The 16,669-nt window shown below is 33.6% G+C and overlaps 2 protein-coding genes across 7 annotated transcripts in view; one reads left to right on the forward strand and one right to left on the reverse strand.

The window, feature by feature from the left end:
- The window catches only part of LOC143231138 (uncharacterized), a 28,140-nt gene extending 22,194 nt beyond the window's left edge, over positions 1-5,946 (forward strand). For 3 of the 4 annotated variants that reach the window (XR_013016793.1, XR_013016791.1, XM_076465776.1), the window contains exon 2: positions 4,195-5,946. Coding sequence is in view for 1 of the 4 variants with exons in the window: in XM_076465776.1 (XP_076321891.1) it covers positions 4,195-4,521 (327 nt within the window). In the remaining 3 variants the exon portion in view is untranslated. Of the gene's footprint in view, positions 1-1,106; positions 4,170-4,194 lie in introns of those variants that run through there. The other variant, XR_013016792.1, reaches the window with a different exon arrangement.
- Positions 5,947-8,546: 2,600 nt separating this feature from the next.
- LOC143231137 (1,5-anhydro-D-fructose reductase-like) overlaps positions 8,547-16,669 on the reverse strand; it is a 35,736-nt gene continuing 27,613 nt past the window's right edge. For all 3 annotated transcript variants that reach the window (XM_076465775.1, XM_076465773.1, XM_076465774.1), the window contains 2 exons: positions 10,526-10,617; positions 8,547-9,510 (listed from right to left, as the gene is read on the reverse strand). In XM_076465775.1, coding sequence (XP_076321890.1) covers positions 9,453-9,510; positions 10,526-10,617 — 150 coding nt within the window. In that variant the 3' untranslated portion in view covers positions 8,547-9,452. The remainder of the gene's footprint in view (positions 9,511-10,525; positions 10,618-16,669) is intronic.

The following is a 16,669-nucleotide window of genomic DNA, read 5'->3' on the forward strand; positions in this document are numbered from 1 at the left end:
AACAGAACTGTTTAAAGTAGGTTATGGATATATACACAGAGAAATCAGGCCACGAGTTATCCAAAACGTAGCTGATAACGTGCCGAGAACATTTGTGATCAAAGGGTTACGTTTATTTTCATTACGAACGCGGTTTCTGGAGGTTTACTTTCCGAAGATGCTCCATTCATCTGCGCTGTGATTGGGTGGTCGTTTTGTTGTTAAGCGCAAAGCTCCACAATTAACTGGCTAACTGTGTTCTACCCACCACGAGTATCGAAACTCGACTTTCAGCTGTATAAGTTTACAGACTTGCTACTAAGCCATCAGGGGGCGCCAGATTGTGGATCCAAAGGTCGTCTATGATTTGCATCACTTGTCCTCCCCAGCGCCACTCCCCCCCAAAAAAAAAACCCATCGTGCTCCACATTTTGAGACAGGAGTTGTTCCAAAGTTGGCGGTGGGTGCTGTTGACTTGCTATTTTTCCTTTAATCTATCAGTACATGGTGAAGGATAACAGTACTGTAGAAATTGAAGTATTCTCTATATATAAAGTCGTGTGCATGTGTGTGTCTTTCTTATAGCAAAGTCACATTAGGCTATCTGCTGAGTCCACCGAGGGAAATCGAACCCCTGATTTTAGAGTGGTAAATCCGCAGACTTACCGCTGTACCAGCGAGGGACATATAAAGGCATTCCCTTACTATATCTTCTTTTATTACTATGCAGCCTTGTTAAACAGTATTGTTCAAACCTTGCTGGTGGGTGCTGTTGACTGGCTACCTTTTCTCTAATCTATCAGTACATAGTGAAGGACGTCCAGTGCAGATAGCACTTTTGTGGCTTTGCAAAATAAACCAATCAAAATAATTTTACGTTAATTGGTTTATTTTGCAAAGAGGAAATTCAGCCTTTTAATAAAACAATCTCATAAAGAAATTCATGATAATGAGATTGTTTTATTAAAAAGCTGAATTACCTCTGTGTGTGTGATTTAAGATATAATTAATGAAGGTTTTTCTTACGGTCTGAATGGTATATCATACTCTGTTGACAAACAGTATATTTTCCTGATTCAACAAATTACCAAAAACAAAAGTCGAAAAACTTTCTCGTTATAATATAGATAACGCGACCATCAATCCTTCACCAGAAAGGTGTTTTCTTACAGCAAGCCACATCGGGCTATCTGGTGAGTCCACCGAAGGGAATCAAACCTCTGATTTTAGCGTTGTAAATTCGTAGACTTACGGCTGCACCAGCGGGGGACTACCAGAAAGGCAAATCATTTATTTTGTTTATAATTAAACACAAAGCTACATAATGGGCTATCTGTGCTCTGCCCACCACGGGTATCCAAACAGATTTTAGAGGCGTGAGTCCGCAGACATACTGATGGACCATTGTAGGGCAATATAAGGAGGCTCGTTTGATTGTAGCTAAGCACAAAGGTACATAAAGGGTTATCTGTTGTGCTCTGCGCACTACGGGCATTGAAACCCGGTTTCTAGCGGTTGAAGCCCATTGCGCCACTAAAATAAAAATAAAAATCACGTACAATTAAACACAATCCCCCCCTACATAAAACGAACCAATATGCTGACGTGATAATTGTTAAAGGAACAATGTTTACAAAAATTCTTAACGTTATTTTTTACACTATAAACAACCCATAACCTCAGCCTCTGATGGTTTATTTTACATTAGTAAAGCTGTCTTATCACAAGAATTTTTTTATTCTTCTAGAAAATCCAATGGTTAGCATCTTTTTTGCTGCATAAAAACGTCCTTTGCAATATAGTGGATATAAGTGTGTTATAATAGAAACATTCACATTGATTATAGCTTCGTTTATCTGTTCAAAACAAGGAAAACGGATACTCGTTGTTGTTTTTCACCCATTTCCGAAACAACAACATAACCACACACTGACCCTTCCAACATCAGGGTCATAATACTTCTGCCGCTTCGCTCTTCCATGGCCAGGTAAGTTAAGGCGTTCGACTCGTACGCTGAGGGTCGTGGGTTCGAATCCCCGTAGCACCAAACGTGCTCGCCCTTTCAGCAGTGGGAATGTTATAATGTGACGGTCAATCCCACTCTTTGTTGGTAAAAGAGTAGCCCAAGAATTGGAGGTGGATAGTAATAACTAGCTGTCTTCCCTCCAGTCTTACACTGCTAAGTTAGGTACAGATAGCCCTAGTGTAGCTTTCCGCGAAATTCAAATAAACAAACAAACGCTCTTAGATTGAAGCTTACGTGATCTATATTTTAGTTTTGGTTTTGATGTGTGTTTTTAGAGAGTCGTTTTAATTGCTAAACACAATTGTTTTTGTAACTAAAATAAACATGCTGTTCGAACATAGCGTTACTGATTATCCAGAAAACAGAAAATGTTTAATTAGAGAAAATCTCTCGTCGTTGTTTGCGTTTGATAGATCCATCTAAATACGTGCACGTTTGTTGTTTGATAAATAATAAACCAGTGGTTTTTCACACTTGTTTTCCTGTTCATTCAACCTATCTTAAACCGTGTTTCGCACAAATCCACACAAGGGCTAATTAAACTAGCTTTTCCTGGACTTGACTTCACTGAATGTATTGAGTTGAGAGACATGTAGAAGTGACCCGTTTAGAGGCTTTCAGATATTAATAGGTGCTGGAATCTTTAACTGTTGTTGAGTACAAACCCACGTAATCAAAGGCATCGAAAGCTTGTAGACGTTCTGCTGAGCTACTACGTTATGTGTGGATGTTTAGAAAATATGTGAGAACAAGCTATTGACAGCCATGTAAAGTTCTGACTATACCAGAAGTAAACTCTACGTGTAAATAAACTATTGACAGGCTTGTAAAGTTTTAGCTATACCACAAGTAAACTCTACGTGTAAATAAACTATTGACAGGCTTGTAAAGTTCTGGCTATACCACAAGTAAACCCTACGTGTAAATAAACTATTGACAGGCTTGTAAAGTTCTGGCTATACCACAAGTAAACTCTACGTGTAAATAAACTATTGACAGGCTTGTAAAGTTCTGGCTATAGCACAAGTAAATTCTACGTGTAAATAAACTATTGACAGGCTTGTAAGGTTCTGGTTATACCACAAGTAAACTGTGTGTGTAAATAAACTATTGACATCCATGTAAAGTTCTGACTATACCACAAGTAAACTGTGTGTGTAAATAAACTATTGACAGGCTTGTATAGTTTTAGCTATACCACAAGTAAACTGTGTGTGTAAATAAACTATTGACAGGCTTGTAAAGTTCTGACTATACCTCAAGCGAACTTCACATGTAAATAAACTATTGACAGGCTTGTAAAGTTTTAGCTATACCACAAGTAAACTCTACGTGTAAATAAACTATTGACAGGCTTGTAAAGTTTTAGCTGCACCAGAAATGAAACCCACGTGAACTTAACAATAGACACGTTAATGAAGTAATGAGTCTGCCAGATGTGAACTTTACGTGAACATAAAAGAGAACTGCGATAAAACATAATATTGTGTACCAATGTTATAAACATCGGATTCTAAAGCAGCTTCTGCAGGTTGAAGCGAGGTTATAAAAGTAGTTTTCTAAGTTTCATATTCTCTCAGGTTTAACTTAAAATTCAGACATAACTTATAAGTTGTCTTAAAAGAACGTCATCCAGATCATATGTGTGTTTTCTTCTAGCAAAGCCACATCGGGCTATCTGCTGAGGGGAATCGAGCCCCTGATTTTAGTGTTATAAATCCAGAGACATACTGCTCTACTAGCGGGGGACTACAAGATCATACGTTATATCGTTCCAAAATGAGGGTTGAAAGGGGCCACAAAAAGTTCCTTAAAAACTCGACATCTTACGCTTGGAATATAGTCATGATAACACACAGTTTGTGTATTTCGATTATTATAAACTGAAAAGTGTATTATTTTAATATAGTAACAAAATAACAAACAAATCCTAATTTATGACTGAGAAAGTTAACGTTATCTCACGACCATATTGAAATGAGAAATGTAACAGAAGTTACTCTTGTGGAATTATCTGTAGATTATATGGTTTTAATAATCTCGTATTTTGGAAAAAGTCAAGCACGTGACGTAATGTCTTTTATGTTAAACAAGAGTTGTGTTTATATTATTTATTACGAGAACAACGTAAAGGATACATTTTGACTTTTTATATTAACATATCCAATTTCTCTCTCTCTTTTTTTTAGGATTTCAGATTTACCTACTTTGTTTTGTATATCGCCAGTGGATTAATAATGTTTCTCCCAGAATGTAGTGCCACGAAGAATGGAACGCCGACGGGCATGCGCGGTAAGCTCTACCTTTGTATCCACAACTGTGCGATGTGTGTTACGACTTGGGAACCGGGATTATATAACGGACATCGATGTGCATTACGCTGTATAAGAAATAAAGGTCGAAAACTCGTGGATCCAGATTGCAACAATATCGGACTGTTTAATCACAATGCTCACGTTTTCCAGAAGTATTTGAAACGTTTACGTCATCACAGTGGCATAGAGAAAATCACTTAGAAGCTATCCGAGGTTTAAAAAAATAATCAAATTTGTGACAAAAGTGGACATTAAAATCGCACTATCATATATTTTAATAACGCCATCGTACGGTATTTTAATAATATTTTTTTATTTTATTAGAAATTTAATCTTACTACTCTCAATAAAATTAAAATAGGTGACAGCAACCAAGGCTACAGGAGTCTCCTCTAGCACCGATAGATGGCGCAACAATACGTTTAAATGGACTAAAGTGAAAGATGCTTTGATAAAGACCATAAAACACATATTTTAGCAATACCACTTAAAACATATCTTATAAAACAATTCAGATGGCGAATTAACAGAATTATTTTAAAACATATAACAAAAACTTTCTCTTTGTAGACCAGGTTAATTTTGTTAAATATTCATTAAGCAAATTTTCCTCTTACGTAATTATCTCAACAACATTTAAAATCCCAAACATGAATGAATTAAAATCAATACTTGAAATATCTGTTATGTTTGTAAATATTTTCTTTCATTTTTAAGCTAAAAATTCACTTTCTGTAAAACACGTTTAAGAATTGGCAGCTAGAACTTCTTGAAAGTAGTACGGAAACAAAACGGAAAGTTTTATGTTTCAAAGTAGTCACTGATATTTTAAGATCAGTGAAAGTGACAACTAGGAAAAAAAAAACATTTTTAATGTATGTTTGTCATGTTCTGGAAAATGAATATTTCATGTGATGTTTATTACAAAGTTTAGGAAAACTGGGAGACACGATGAAATGGATTTTGTTTGTATTATATAAAATTTTAAAAACGTCGAAAATAAAAACCTAGTTTCTGGACACAATAAGCTGAAAGTTTCAAGTAATCTTATGAAATGTTAAGGGTAAGCTAATATAAGGATATATCAAAATATTATTTTCTATAACAAATAGCCAAGTGACAATCTCTTATTTAAAATCAGTTTTATTGAAATTATGATGGTAAACAATGAATTCCTTTGAAGTTATGTAAATATATATTTTTTAAACAAAGTTACACGGAGATGTTTAACAATGTTTCATTAGAATGTTTCCTTTTCAGTTTACTTACTGTAATAAAATCATATTTTATGTAGTAAAACTTGAGTAAACAATTAACCTCTGAAACCTGTCTACAAGACAATAATATAATTCATTCTTATTGAATTTCAAATCATGGCTTTCTAAAACGCCGCAATGTTTATGACAAACATGCCTGAAACCTAAAGTTCAATTTAAAGTCTATAACTAAAGTGGTACGGTGGACTTTAAAGAAAAACTAATTAGCCCGGCATGGCCAGGTGGTTAAGGCACGCGACTCGTAAGCTGGGGGGCGCGGGTTCGAATCCCCATCATACCAATGCGTTAATCGAAGCAGTTTGTTTGATTTGAACGGACACATACAAGTATATATTTTATCCTATGTTGGCCAGGGATGACCAAATGGTTAAAGCGCTCGCGTGGCATTCTGAAGTGGCGGGTTCGCATCCCCGTCGCACCAAACATGCTCGCCATTTAAGCCGTGGGAGCGTTATAACGTAACGGTTAATCCCACTATTCGTTTATAAAAGAGTAGCCCAAGGGTTGGCGGTAAGTGGCGATGACTAGCTGCCTTCCCTCTAGTCTTACACTGGTAAATTAGGTACGGCTAGCGCAGATAGCCCTCGAGTAGCTCTGCGCGAAATTAAAAACAAACAAACAAACAAAGCCAATTAATTAAGTCGATTTCAAAATTCATTGACAAGTAATACACGTAAGGTAGAGAACATTAAACACATGTTTATCGAAATAAACTGCTTTATTCAATGCCTCTAGTCTCTCTCTACTCCTCAGATTCAAATTAACATTTTGTCAAGTAGTGTTGATCAGTCAAGTTAAAGTAAGGACCCTGTTCAAAGATTTAATTCGAAAACAAAATTCCTTTATGTTAGTATTAACCCCACAACATAATGTTCACACGAACAAATGACATTTGGAATGTACACAAATGAACATTTCTCCGATCACATCAGAAACTTAAGAATGACGTATTTTACGTTGGCGTGAACTGAAATCTGTGATAGTTTATATTATTATTCAAGGAACGAAGACAACTCTTGTAAAACTCTCTCCACAACAGTATTTCCCAAGACATCGACCTTTATTGGTTCATCTTATCACCTAACAAAATCCGCGTTCAAGTAGTTCAAAAACGAAATATCGTTTATTATACGCGCTTCGTGACATTACTGAATTAACTTAAAATGGCTTCTCCATGAAGTGGCGAATTTTACTGTCGGTTACAAATACCAGTGAAGAATGCGACTATTAAATACATCTAATAGGATCGATCGGGCTGAGGAAATCATTTTGTCTTTCCATTAAGTTCATACACTTTTTAACATAGACTTTAGAATCGTGACGTCGTAATTTTACAAATTCACGCACGGTTAGAACAAACTGAAAGTCCTGATGGTGTAAGTAAACACAACTCAAGAAGTGCTATCAACTGGAAAGACGAAGACCTAGGGACGAGTACAAGATTGAAATATTCGACAAAATAACTGTCAATTAAAAAAATAATGAAAAACTGCCCTAACAAAGTAGTTTTTTGCATTAATCGAAGCAGTGTGTTTGATTTTGTATTTTTATCCTATGTTGGCCCTGGATGGCTAAATGGTTAAAGAGCTTGAGTTACCATCTGAAGATGGCGGGTTTGAATCCCTATCAAACCAAACATGTTCGCTCTGTCAACCATGGGGGCGTTATAATGTCACAGTCAATCCCACTATTAGTTGCTAAAAGAGTAGCCCAAGAGTTGGTGGTGGGTGGTAATGACTACCTGCTTTCCCTCTAGTCTTACACTGCTAAATTTGGGACGGCTAGCGCAGATAGCCCTCGTGTAGCTTTGCGCGAAGTTAAAAAACTGTCCTATGTTTAGTTTATTTATAATGTATTTCCTTTAAAATATTGTTTTACCTAACAATATTATTTTGCTGAAAGTATTTTACTACTTTCAGTTATTATATGTTGATATATTTTTATACCATGGTTTTCACCTTAGTTGTTCGTAGGGAACAACATTTCTGGTTTTCTAATGCGATTTTCTTTGACACTGGTTTGAAATTACGATCACTTAAAATGTACTTATTTTTTAAACTTTTGTATGTCCACCTTTATCGTTTAAACACGTAATCATCTGAGACATTCGATAACGAAGTATATGAAGACAGCAGTTTAGTAGGGCAAAACCGTGAGAGGGAGATTACGAGTAGTACAGCGGTTAAGTCTGCGTACTTACAACGCTAGAAATCGGGTTTTGAAACCAATGGTGGGTAGAGCATTGATAGCCCATTGTGTAGCTTTGTGCTTGAACTAAAAACAAACAGTAAAAATTACGTTAATTTAATACAATAATAGTAACAATACCTATACATAGAGGGCATCCTTTTCTGTGACGTTATAACTACACGAATAACGTTACGTGATAGAGAGAACGTAAAATTAGTAAAAGGCTGAACTAGTATAGCAAGAGAGTGAAAACAAATTTCTACTACAACAACTTCTCAAGCGATGAAGTTCAATGTTTGTCAACGAGATTACATTTGGTTCGGTCAAGCGTAGAAGCGAAAGCAGTAATTTTGAGTATATATTACACGAACCTCTTACAGGAATTAATTTTAAGGCACATGTTCCAACAGGGGTTTTCTATGAATATTCATAAACAAGTGAAGTTACTCTGAGCGATTACGCTACGTTGGAGTCTTATATCCGTTTACTTATTTATTTTTTCTCGGTTAGCCTAATGCCAGCAACCGAGGGAAGTCGAAAGTTAGCAGCTGCAACAGATAAACTTTTAATATTTTTATTAATTTATCATTCACCTTACACTCGTGTCACGGACTGTGAAGAAAAGTTTCATATCCTACTGAGTAACTCTTAACCCTTATTATATTCTACCATTGTATTTACAATAAACAAATCAAAGCATTTAATATGTTAGATCTGATAATGTCGACACACACGTGTCGAAATGACTATAACAACAAATACACCAAATTATTTAAGAAAAGTAGGTAATACAACTTTAATACACCCAATAACACGTTAAACTACTTGTTGAAAAATATAACAAAGATTATGGTAACTGATATATCTGGATGGTGAAGTTCTCAACTTATCCTAGTGTGGTAATTGTTGGGAGGTAATATAACTTGATATGAAACTTCTCAACTTATCCTAGTGTGGTAATAGTTGGGAGGTAATATAACTGGAAACTGAACTTTTTAACTGATCATGGTGTGGTAATTGATGGGAGGTAATGTATCTGGAAACTGAACTTCTCAACTGATCCTAGTGTGGTAATTGTTGGGAGATTATATAACTGGAAACTGAACTTCTTAACTGATCCTAGTGTGGTAATTGTTGGGAGGTAATGTATCTGGAAATTGAACTTCTCAACTCATCCTAGTGTGGTGATTGTTGGGAGGTAATATAACTGGAAATGGAACTACTCAACTGATTCTAGTATGGTAAATGTTAGGAGGTGATGTATCTGGAAACTGAACTCCTCAACTGAACCTAGTGTGGTATTTGTTAGGAAGTAACATAGGTGGAGAGAGCAGTTCTCAGCTGTTCATAACATAAACTTTGCTATCTCTGTTTCACAAAAACTCCAGTCAGCTATTCTGTTTCTTCAAATTTTATCAGCAGCAAGAGTACCCAACTGATGAAATAATGCATTCTAATCATTAAAATAAAAATGGTTTTAGCTTAGCATTACTCTTAATTAGTTATGCTCATATATGATTTCAGATCTGATTTGTGTTGATGGATTGCTTTGATAAGAAACAAATATTAAATATTTCAGTGTGGGATTTGTTGTAATATCTTCAAAATGTTAGACTTTGGTATCCTCACTGAATCAACCTGTCTGTATTTACAAAGCCAGATTATTCATATGCAGGATTCCATAAAAATACTGGAAGTTCGAGTCAGACTTCTTTCTTGTTTCCTACAAAGTTAAAATGTAATGCTGAAACATCTTCTACACTTTCAGGAACAATGGTACTGATGAAAAAATATCTATATATTGAAGTTAACTACAGCCATAGTATGCTGACATATGTGTTACCTACCCATTCATTTAGTTTGAAATTTAAAAAATAAATTATACATAAAAGAGTATGTAATTTTAACTAGCTATCTTCTTTTTGCTCAGCTACCTATTGAACTGGGTCATTTACATAGGATATCACATGCAATTCTCATGTGATACCTCATGGAAAAGATTTCTGTAAAGGAGACCAAACAATGTGAAAGTAAACATGGATCTTTTCATTCAAATTCCCTTATGTTTGGATAACAATAAGAAACAGTAACATGGGTAGCAAACATGCTCTAGGGAAAAATTGCATAGTGTTCTATACATAATGCCATGTTTTCTCAGTCTGAAACAGAAGTTTTTTTGAAACAGTTCATTATAGAGATAATAAGATATTTACTTCTCCCAAAACTCTGGTAACAGTGACAGTCACATTCATCAGTTTGCTTATTTTGAATAAAGAGAGTTTCACATTGTCACACACTGCTCAGTCACTTTTATTATTCACAACTCAACCCAAGTCATTGAATACAATTTAGATCTGCCTAATATTTTCTATCAAACCTCTGGTTATTCTGCATATCCTACTTGACTATTTTTAGGGTAAATTAGTGCAGCTGAGAATACCACACAGCCAATTCTATTGAACAGTAACAACAATAATTATGATATTAATGGGCTTAAGAGATATTAAATATCAAAATTTAAATTACCTGAAAATAAACAGCAGAGGGTTTAAACATTCTACTTTTTTCTTTTTTTTCTGCAAACACTTTCATCACATTCAGTTTCAACTAGTTTCAGAATAGTATTTGAATATTGTATTTTAACCATTGTGCAGCTCAATATTATAGAAAGATTTGCTAGTAAATATTAATGTTATTTTATAATGATGAAAAATTAAGAGGAAATAATATTACCTTACCTTGAAAAAGAACTTCCAATGAATAAATGATTATTTTGATCCATGCAATCTATCACTTCCATATCTTCCTTTGACAGATTGAAATTAAATATCTAAAAATAGCAAAACTTGTTTCATAAATTTGTTCATGCTTGGTCATCTGAAGTGAAGTTAAACATAACAAAACACTTAGATTCTATAGTTATGTGAACTGCAAGAAGAAAAAAAAAACACAACAAAAACAAAACCAACATACAATAATGTGCTAAATTATTAAATATTTCTTTTGATAACATGAAAGCAATTTTTATTGAAAGACATGTGAGGTATTGAAAACCTTATTTACATACAGAAGTTAAAAATCATAACATACTACAACAATTCACAATCTCCATATTCTTAATTATTCATAACATACTTTATTGCACTACAACAATTCACAATCTCCACATTATTAATTATTCATAACATACTTTATTGTACCACAACAATTCACAACCTCCACATTATTAATTATTCATAGCATACTTTATTGTACTACAACAATTCACAATCTCCACATTATTAATTATTCATAACATACTTTATTGTACCACAACAATTCACAACCTCCACATTATTAATTATTCATAACATACTTTGTTGTGCTACAACAATTCACAATCTCCACATTATTAATTATTCATAACATGCTTTGTTGTACTACAACCAGTTCACAATCTCCACATTATTAATTATTCATAACATACTTTGTTATTGTACAACAATTCACAATCTCCACATTGTTAATTATTCATAACATACTTTATTGTACTACAACAATTCACAACCTCCACATTATTAATTATTCATAACATACTTTGTTGTACTACAACAATTCACAATCTCCACATTATTAATTATTCATAACATGCTTTATTGTATTACAATTTACAATCTCCACATTATTAATTATTCATAACATACTTTGTTGTGCCACAACAGTTCACAATCTCCACATTATTAATTATTCATAACATACTTTGTTGTACAACAACTCACAATCTCCACATTATTAATTATTCATAACATGCTTTGTTGTACAACAATTCACAATCTCCACATTATTAATTATTCATAACATGCTTTGTTGTGCTATAACAATTCACAATCTCCACATTGTTAATTATTCATAACATACTTTATTGTGCTACAACAAGTTCACAACCTCCACATTATTAATTATTCATAACATGCTTTGTTGTACTATAACAATTCACAATCTCCACATTATTAATTATTCATAACATACTTTGTTGTGCTACAACAATTCACAATCTCCACATTATTAATTATTCATAACATGCTTTGTTTGTACAACAATTCACAATCTCCACATTGTTAATTATTCATAACATACTTTATTGTACTACAACAATTCACAACCTCCACATTATTAATTATTCATAACATACTTTATTGTACCACAACAATTCACAATCTCACATTATTAATTATTCATAACATACTTTATTGTACCACAACAATTCCCAATCTCACATTCTCAGTTAGTGTTTAAAATACATATGACGTTGCAACAATTCACGATATCCAAATTTTAATTATTTTTAACATATTTTATTGTTCTATAACAATCGCGAAATCCACATTTTAAATTATTTATAGCACTAGTATACAGCTCGTTAAAAACGAAGTGTTTATAAAAACGGTGTAAAAATTCCTTTAAGTTAATGAACAACAATTTTATTTACATTAAAACTCACATTTTTGTTTCATAATATTTTTATACACAACAGTTACAGATTACACTTTATTTCTAATGTTAAAAACGTCCTAAAAGAAATTGGAAACATTTTTCAGTATTTTAATTACGAGTGCATAATACAATATTTTAAAACATTTATATATTCTTATTTTTCTATCCATATTGTAACAAAGCATGTAAATATTAAAGAAATAATTTCTTTAAAAGTGTAACTTAAATACTACGTGATCACACTTATACAGAAGTAACTAAATATTATTGGAGTCTAATGTTAGTAACATTAAGTCTAATTGTGGCCTAATTTAAGCATTAGGCCTAATACATAAACGTAACGTGAGGCTTATCTGAGACACTACTTCATTTAAATCTTTGATAACTTTTATTTTGCTTTTGTTTCCGACTCAATGTCATAAACCTTTGATGTTCATTAAACAATTGAAAAAAAATTGAATAAAATGCTGCTTAACGTATAATAGTATGATAAGAGGGTCTAAAGTACTATTTGTTTAGCAATTAGATCTAAAGTAAAGAACAAATACACAATAACGTTTTCTAAAATTTCTCATGAAAGAAAAAATACTAATTTCAAATTTAAATCTTTTCTGAATTTATGTATTCTACTGTTATATTACAGAAGTTTTCAAAAAATAAAAAAACCTTTTTAACAAATCAACACGTATATTACGCGCTCAACATGAATATCTACAATTTACATCGTCTCTACCATCAGATCTACCAACCGATAATGTAATTAGGTCAACTAGGAGGATAACACAAAAGACAGAAACTGCTTATTATGCATATTAATACTTTATCGTATTACAATAATTCACAATCTCCGTATTGTTAGCCATCTCTAGTACAATTTATGGTACAATAATAATTCGCGACTTCTACATCCTCAGTTAGTTTTATCATGTTCTATCGTACTACAACATTTTACGATTTCTACATTTTTTTTCTACATACTTTGCTGTACTACCAGTCCACTACAGTTTGCAATTTTCATTCGTTAACTGGTTGTGACATATCATATTGTGCTATAACAATTCGCAATCTTTAATCAATTCTCACGCTAATGTTTTACTTTCGAATACCTTTTTCATTTGAAAATATACCTTAAAAATATGACATTTCAAAATATTAAAATAAGAAGTGTTTCATCTAAAACAAACAATCCACAAAATTAAGGTTTAGGTTACAAATGATAAAAATAAGATATAAGTCCGATTATAAACAATATAAATAAACAACATTTCTTGTTAAATATAACAAAATAAGAAATTTTGTTTTGGGAATTTCGCACAAAGCTACTCGAGGGCTATCTGTGCTAGCCGTCCCTACTTTAGTAGTGTAAGACTAGATGGAAGGCAGCTAGTCATCACCACCCACCGCCAACTCTTGGGCTACTCTTTTACCAACGAATAGTGGGATTGACCGTCACATTATACACCCCCACGGCTGGGAGGGCGAGCATGTTTAGCGCGACGCGGGCGCGAACCCGCGACCCTCGGATTAAGAGTCGAGCGCCTCAACGACCTGGCCATGCTGGGCTCGGTTCCTTTGAATTGAGGTTAATAGATACCAGTTAGGCTTAACAATTACTGCATGTTCATACAAATAGTGGATCACACCTCTCATAACCACCCGTCTTGTCCAGTTCATACGCTTTGCAATAAAAAGATATTGTACAGCGATCCTATTTTTTGTTTTTGATATTACTCCGAGCTAGATTAGTATATTAAATTAGCTACAATACTTATTAAGCTAATTTAGACTGTGTTGATAGTTTTCGTCTACTGGACACTAATGATAAAGTAGCTTGTCAGTGAGTTATTCCTGTGTGTATCAGATTGTGTCAAAATGTACAGCATCATTGATAGATTTAAAACGTGACCATGTTTCAATTTTTAGGACTATCATGGCCGATTTATTCAATCTGTATGTAGTTTTAAAATAGTTCTACGATTCGTTTTAGAATTAACTTCTCATGAAAAATAAACGAAGCGTTGATAGAATAGACGACAGATCCTTCAGACCTTTTCCAGCACAGTCGCTGAAACCGGTGGTAACTGTGTTGTACATCCGAACTTGTGACGACAAGTCGTTCAGACCTTCTCTAGCATAGTCACTGAAACCAGTGATAACTGTACTGTACGTCAGAGTATGTGTAAACCGGTGCTAACTGTATTATACATCACAGTTTGTGTAAACCGGTGCTAACTGTATTACACATCACAGTTTGTGGCGACAGATACTTCAGATGTTCTCTATTTGGTTACTGAAACCGGTCATAAATGAGCTACGTGTAAGTTTGTGTTCCTCGTGCAGGGATTAAACTTAGATAATTAACCTTTTAAGCGTCAATATGCTGTTCATTTATTCTCAGGCAATACTCAGAGCTAGATAAGCTATTACATGTAGAGAAATGTTGTGTAGACCAACAAAGTTTGCAATGAAAACAGTTTGATAATAAGTAACATATTTATTTACCGACGATAAAACACTACAATGGAGAAGATAGTGGCTCGCGCCACGTCCCTCTGGACCTTGAGCTTTGAAATAGTAAGTAGTTAATTAACACTGTACTAAGAGTCGCACGCCTTACGCGCTAGGCCACGCCGGGCCAACAAAATAAGATATACGTTTGATTAGATGGAATGAAATAAATATTTCCGGTTCGAAAACTTAAATGTAAAAATTCTGATAATTCAAAGAAAAAAAATTGTAGGTTTATGTGTGTTTTCTTACAGCAAAGCCACATCAGGCTATCTGCTAAGTCCACCGAGGGAAATCGAACCCCTGATTTTAACGTTGTAAATCCGTAGACCTACCGCTGTACCAGCGGGGTGCATGTTTAAAATATTAAATTTGAAAGCAATTTGCGGTTCAAAGTCTCAAACCCTAAGCAGATAGGTATATTAGTCATATTAATAAAATTCCTAACATAACATTAATTTTTAGTCACAGCTACTAGTAATTTCATTGAAACTCACATTATGATTAAGTTCAGAAACTTTTTTTTCAAATTTATCTACTTGTTTTAAGGATTCAAAAAAATAACCATACATGAATAACATTATTTTACTAATTAAAATACTTATAAAAAGTTTTTACTTGTGTAAGTGTCAGTTATCTGGAATAATTCATTGGCTCAACAATAAGTCTGAGGGTTTATAATGCTAAAAATAGGATTTCGATACCTGCTTTAAGCAAAGCACGGATAGCCTATTGTATATTTTTGTGCTTATCAACGAAAAAGTAAACAGTTTAACAGAATTAAACTTTCCCATGCTAATATACTGAGCTTTCACTTGTCACTTAATGTTATTATCATGGACGATAGTGGTTCATAATAAGGATCGCAAAGAACTGCATGAAACCCTAATATAACGTTCGGGGGAAAGAAAGCACCTTAAACATAAAGATTCGGTTTAAATAACAGTTTAAAACCTTTACTACTTACTGTTAAGGCAGTAGACATATAAAAATGCACAAAAAACGCATTTTATTACACTTACAAGGGAAAAAAAAATTGCGCGAAGCTACACGAGGGCTACTTGCGTTAGCCGTCCCCAATTTAGCAGTAAAAGTCTACAGGGAAGGCAGCTAAATATTACTACCCATCAACATATAGTTGGCTTGGTGCGACTGAGATTCAAATCCGCGACCCTCAGATTACGAGCCCTAACCAGTTAAGTACAAAACTACACAGTTGGTTAACTATGCTTTGCCCACCACGGGTATCGAAACTCGGATTCTAGTATTGTAATTATTATTCTCTTGCCAGCCTAGAACAAAAATAGCTTGGTATATTGCACCCAAAACTTTCGTAGAATACTAAATAAAGTATTACAATGGTTAAAGGTATTGAACAGTCGATTTGCTTCTTCTACATTTTACATAACGTAAAAAACATCATAATTCTAGAAAAAACGACGTTGTCATTGCCTTTGAAGTTATCTTTTCTACATATATCTGTTTTTCCTTTTAAAATATAAGTACAGGGTGAAACAGGAATTACCAACTAATAAATAATAGATGGACATTAGATGGCTGTAACTGAGTATCTATTCAGTGCTTTGTACACTATACAATTGGTATCTTTAGGGAGATGGCTTCTATATTACGTGAAACAGTAAGCAAAAATCAATATAAATAATAATAAATTTTACTACACACGTTCATGAAATAACTGTTTTAAAAGACACGAAGGCTTAATTAAAGCTATATTTTAGATGTATATGTCTTATTTGAAAAGACTACTTTTTACTGGTGAAAACATATGTGCACTTAGAGTTGTGTCTTAGTCTAGAAACGTATTTACGTTACATATAGAGAACTTAGTTACACGATAATTATAAATGCTCACTATATACTCAAATAAATCTCCATGACAA

The sequence above is a fragment of the Tachypleus tridentatus genome, chromosome 10 (assembly GCF_004210375.1).
Source record: "Tachypleus tridentatus isolate NWPU-2018 chromosome 10, ASM421037v1, whole genome shotgun sequence".
Lineage (NCBI taxonomy): Eukaryota > Metazoa > Arthropoda > Merostomata > Xiphosura > Limulidae > Tachypleus > Tachypleus tridentatus.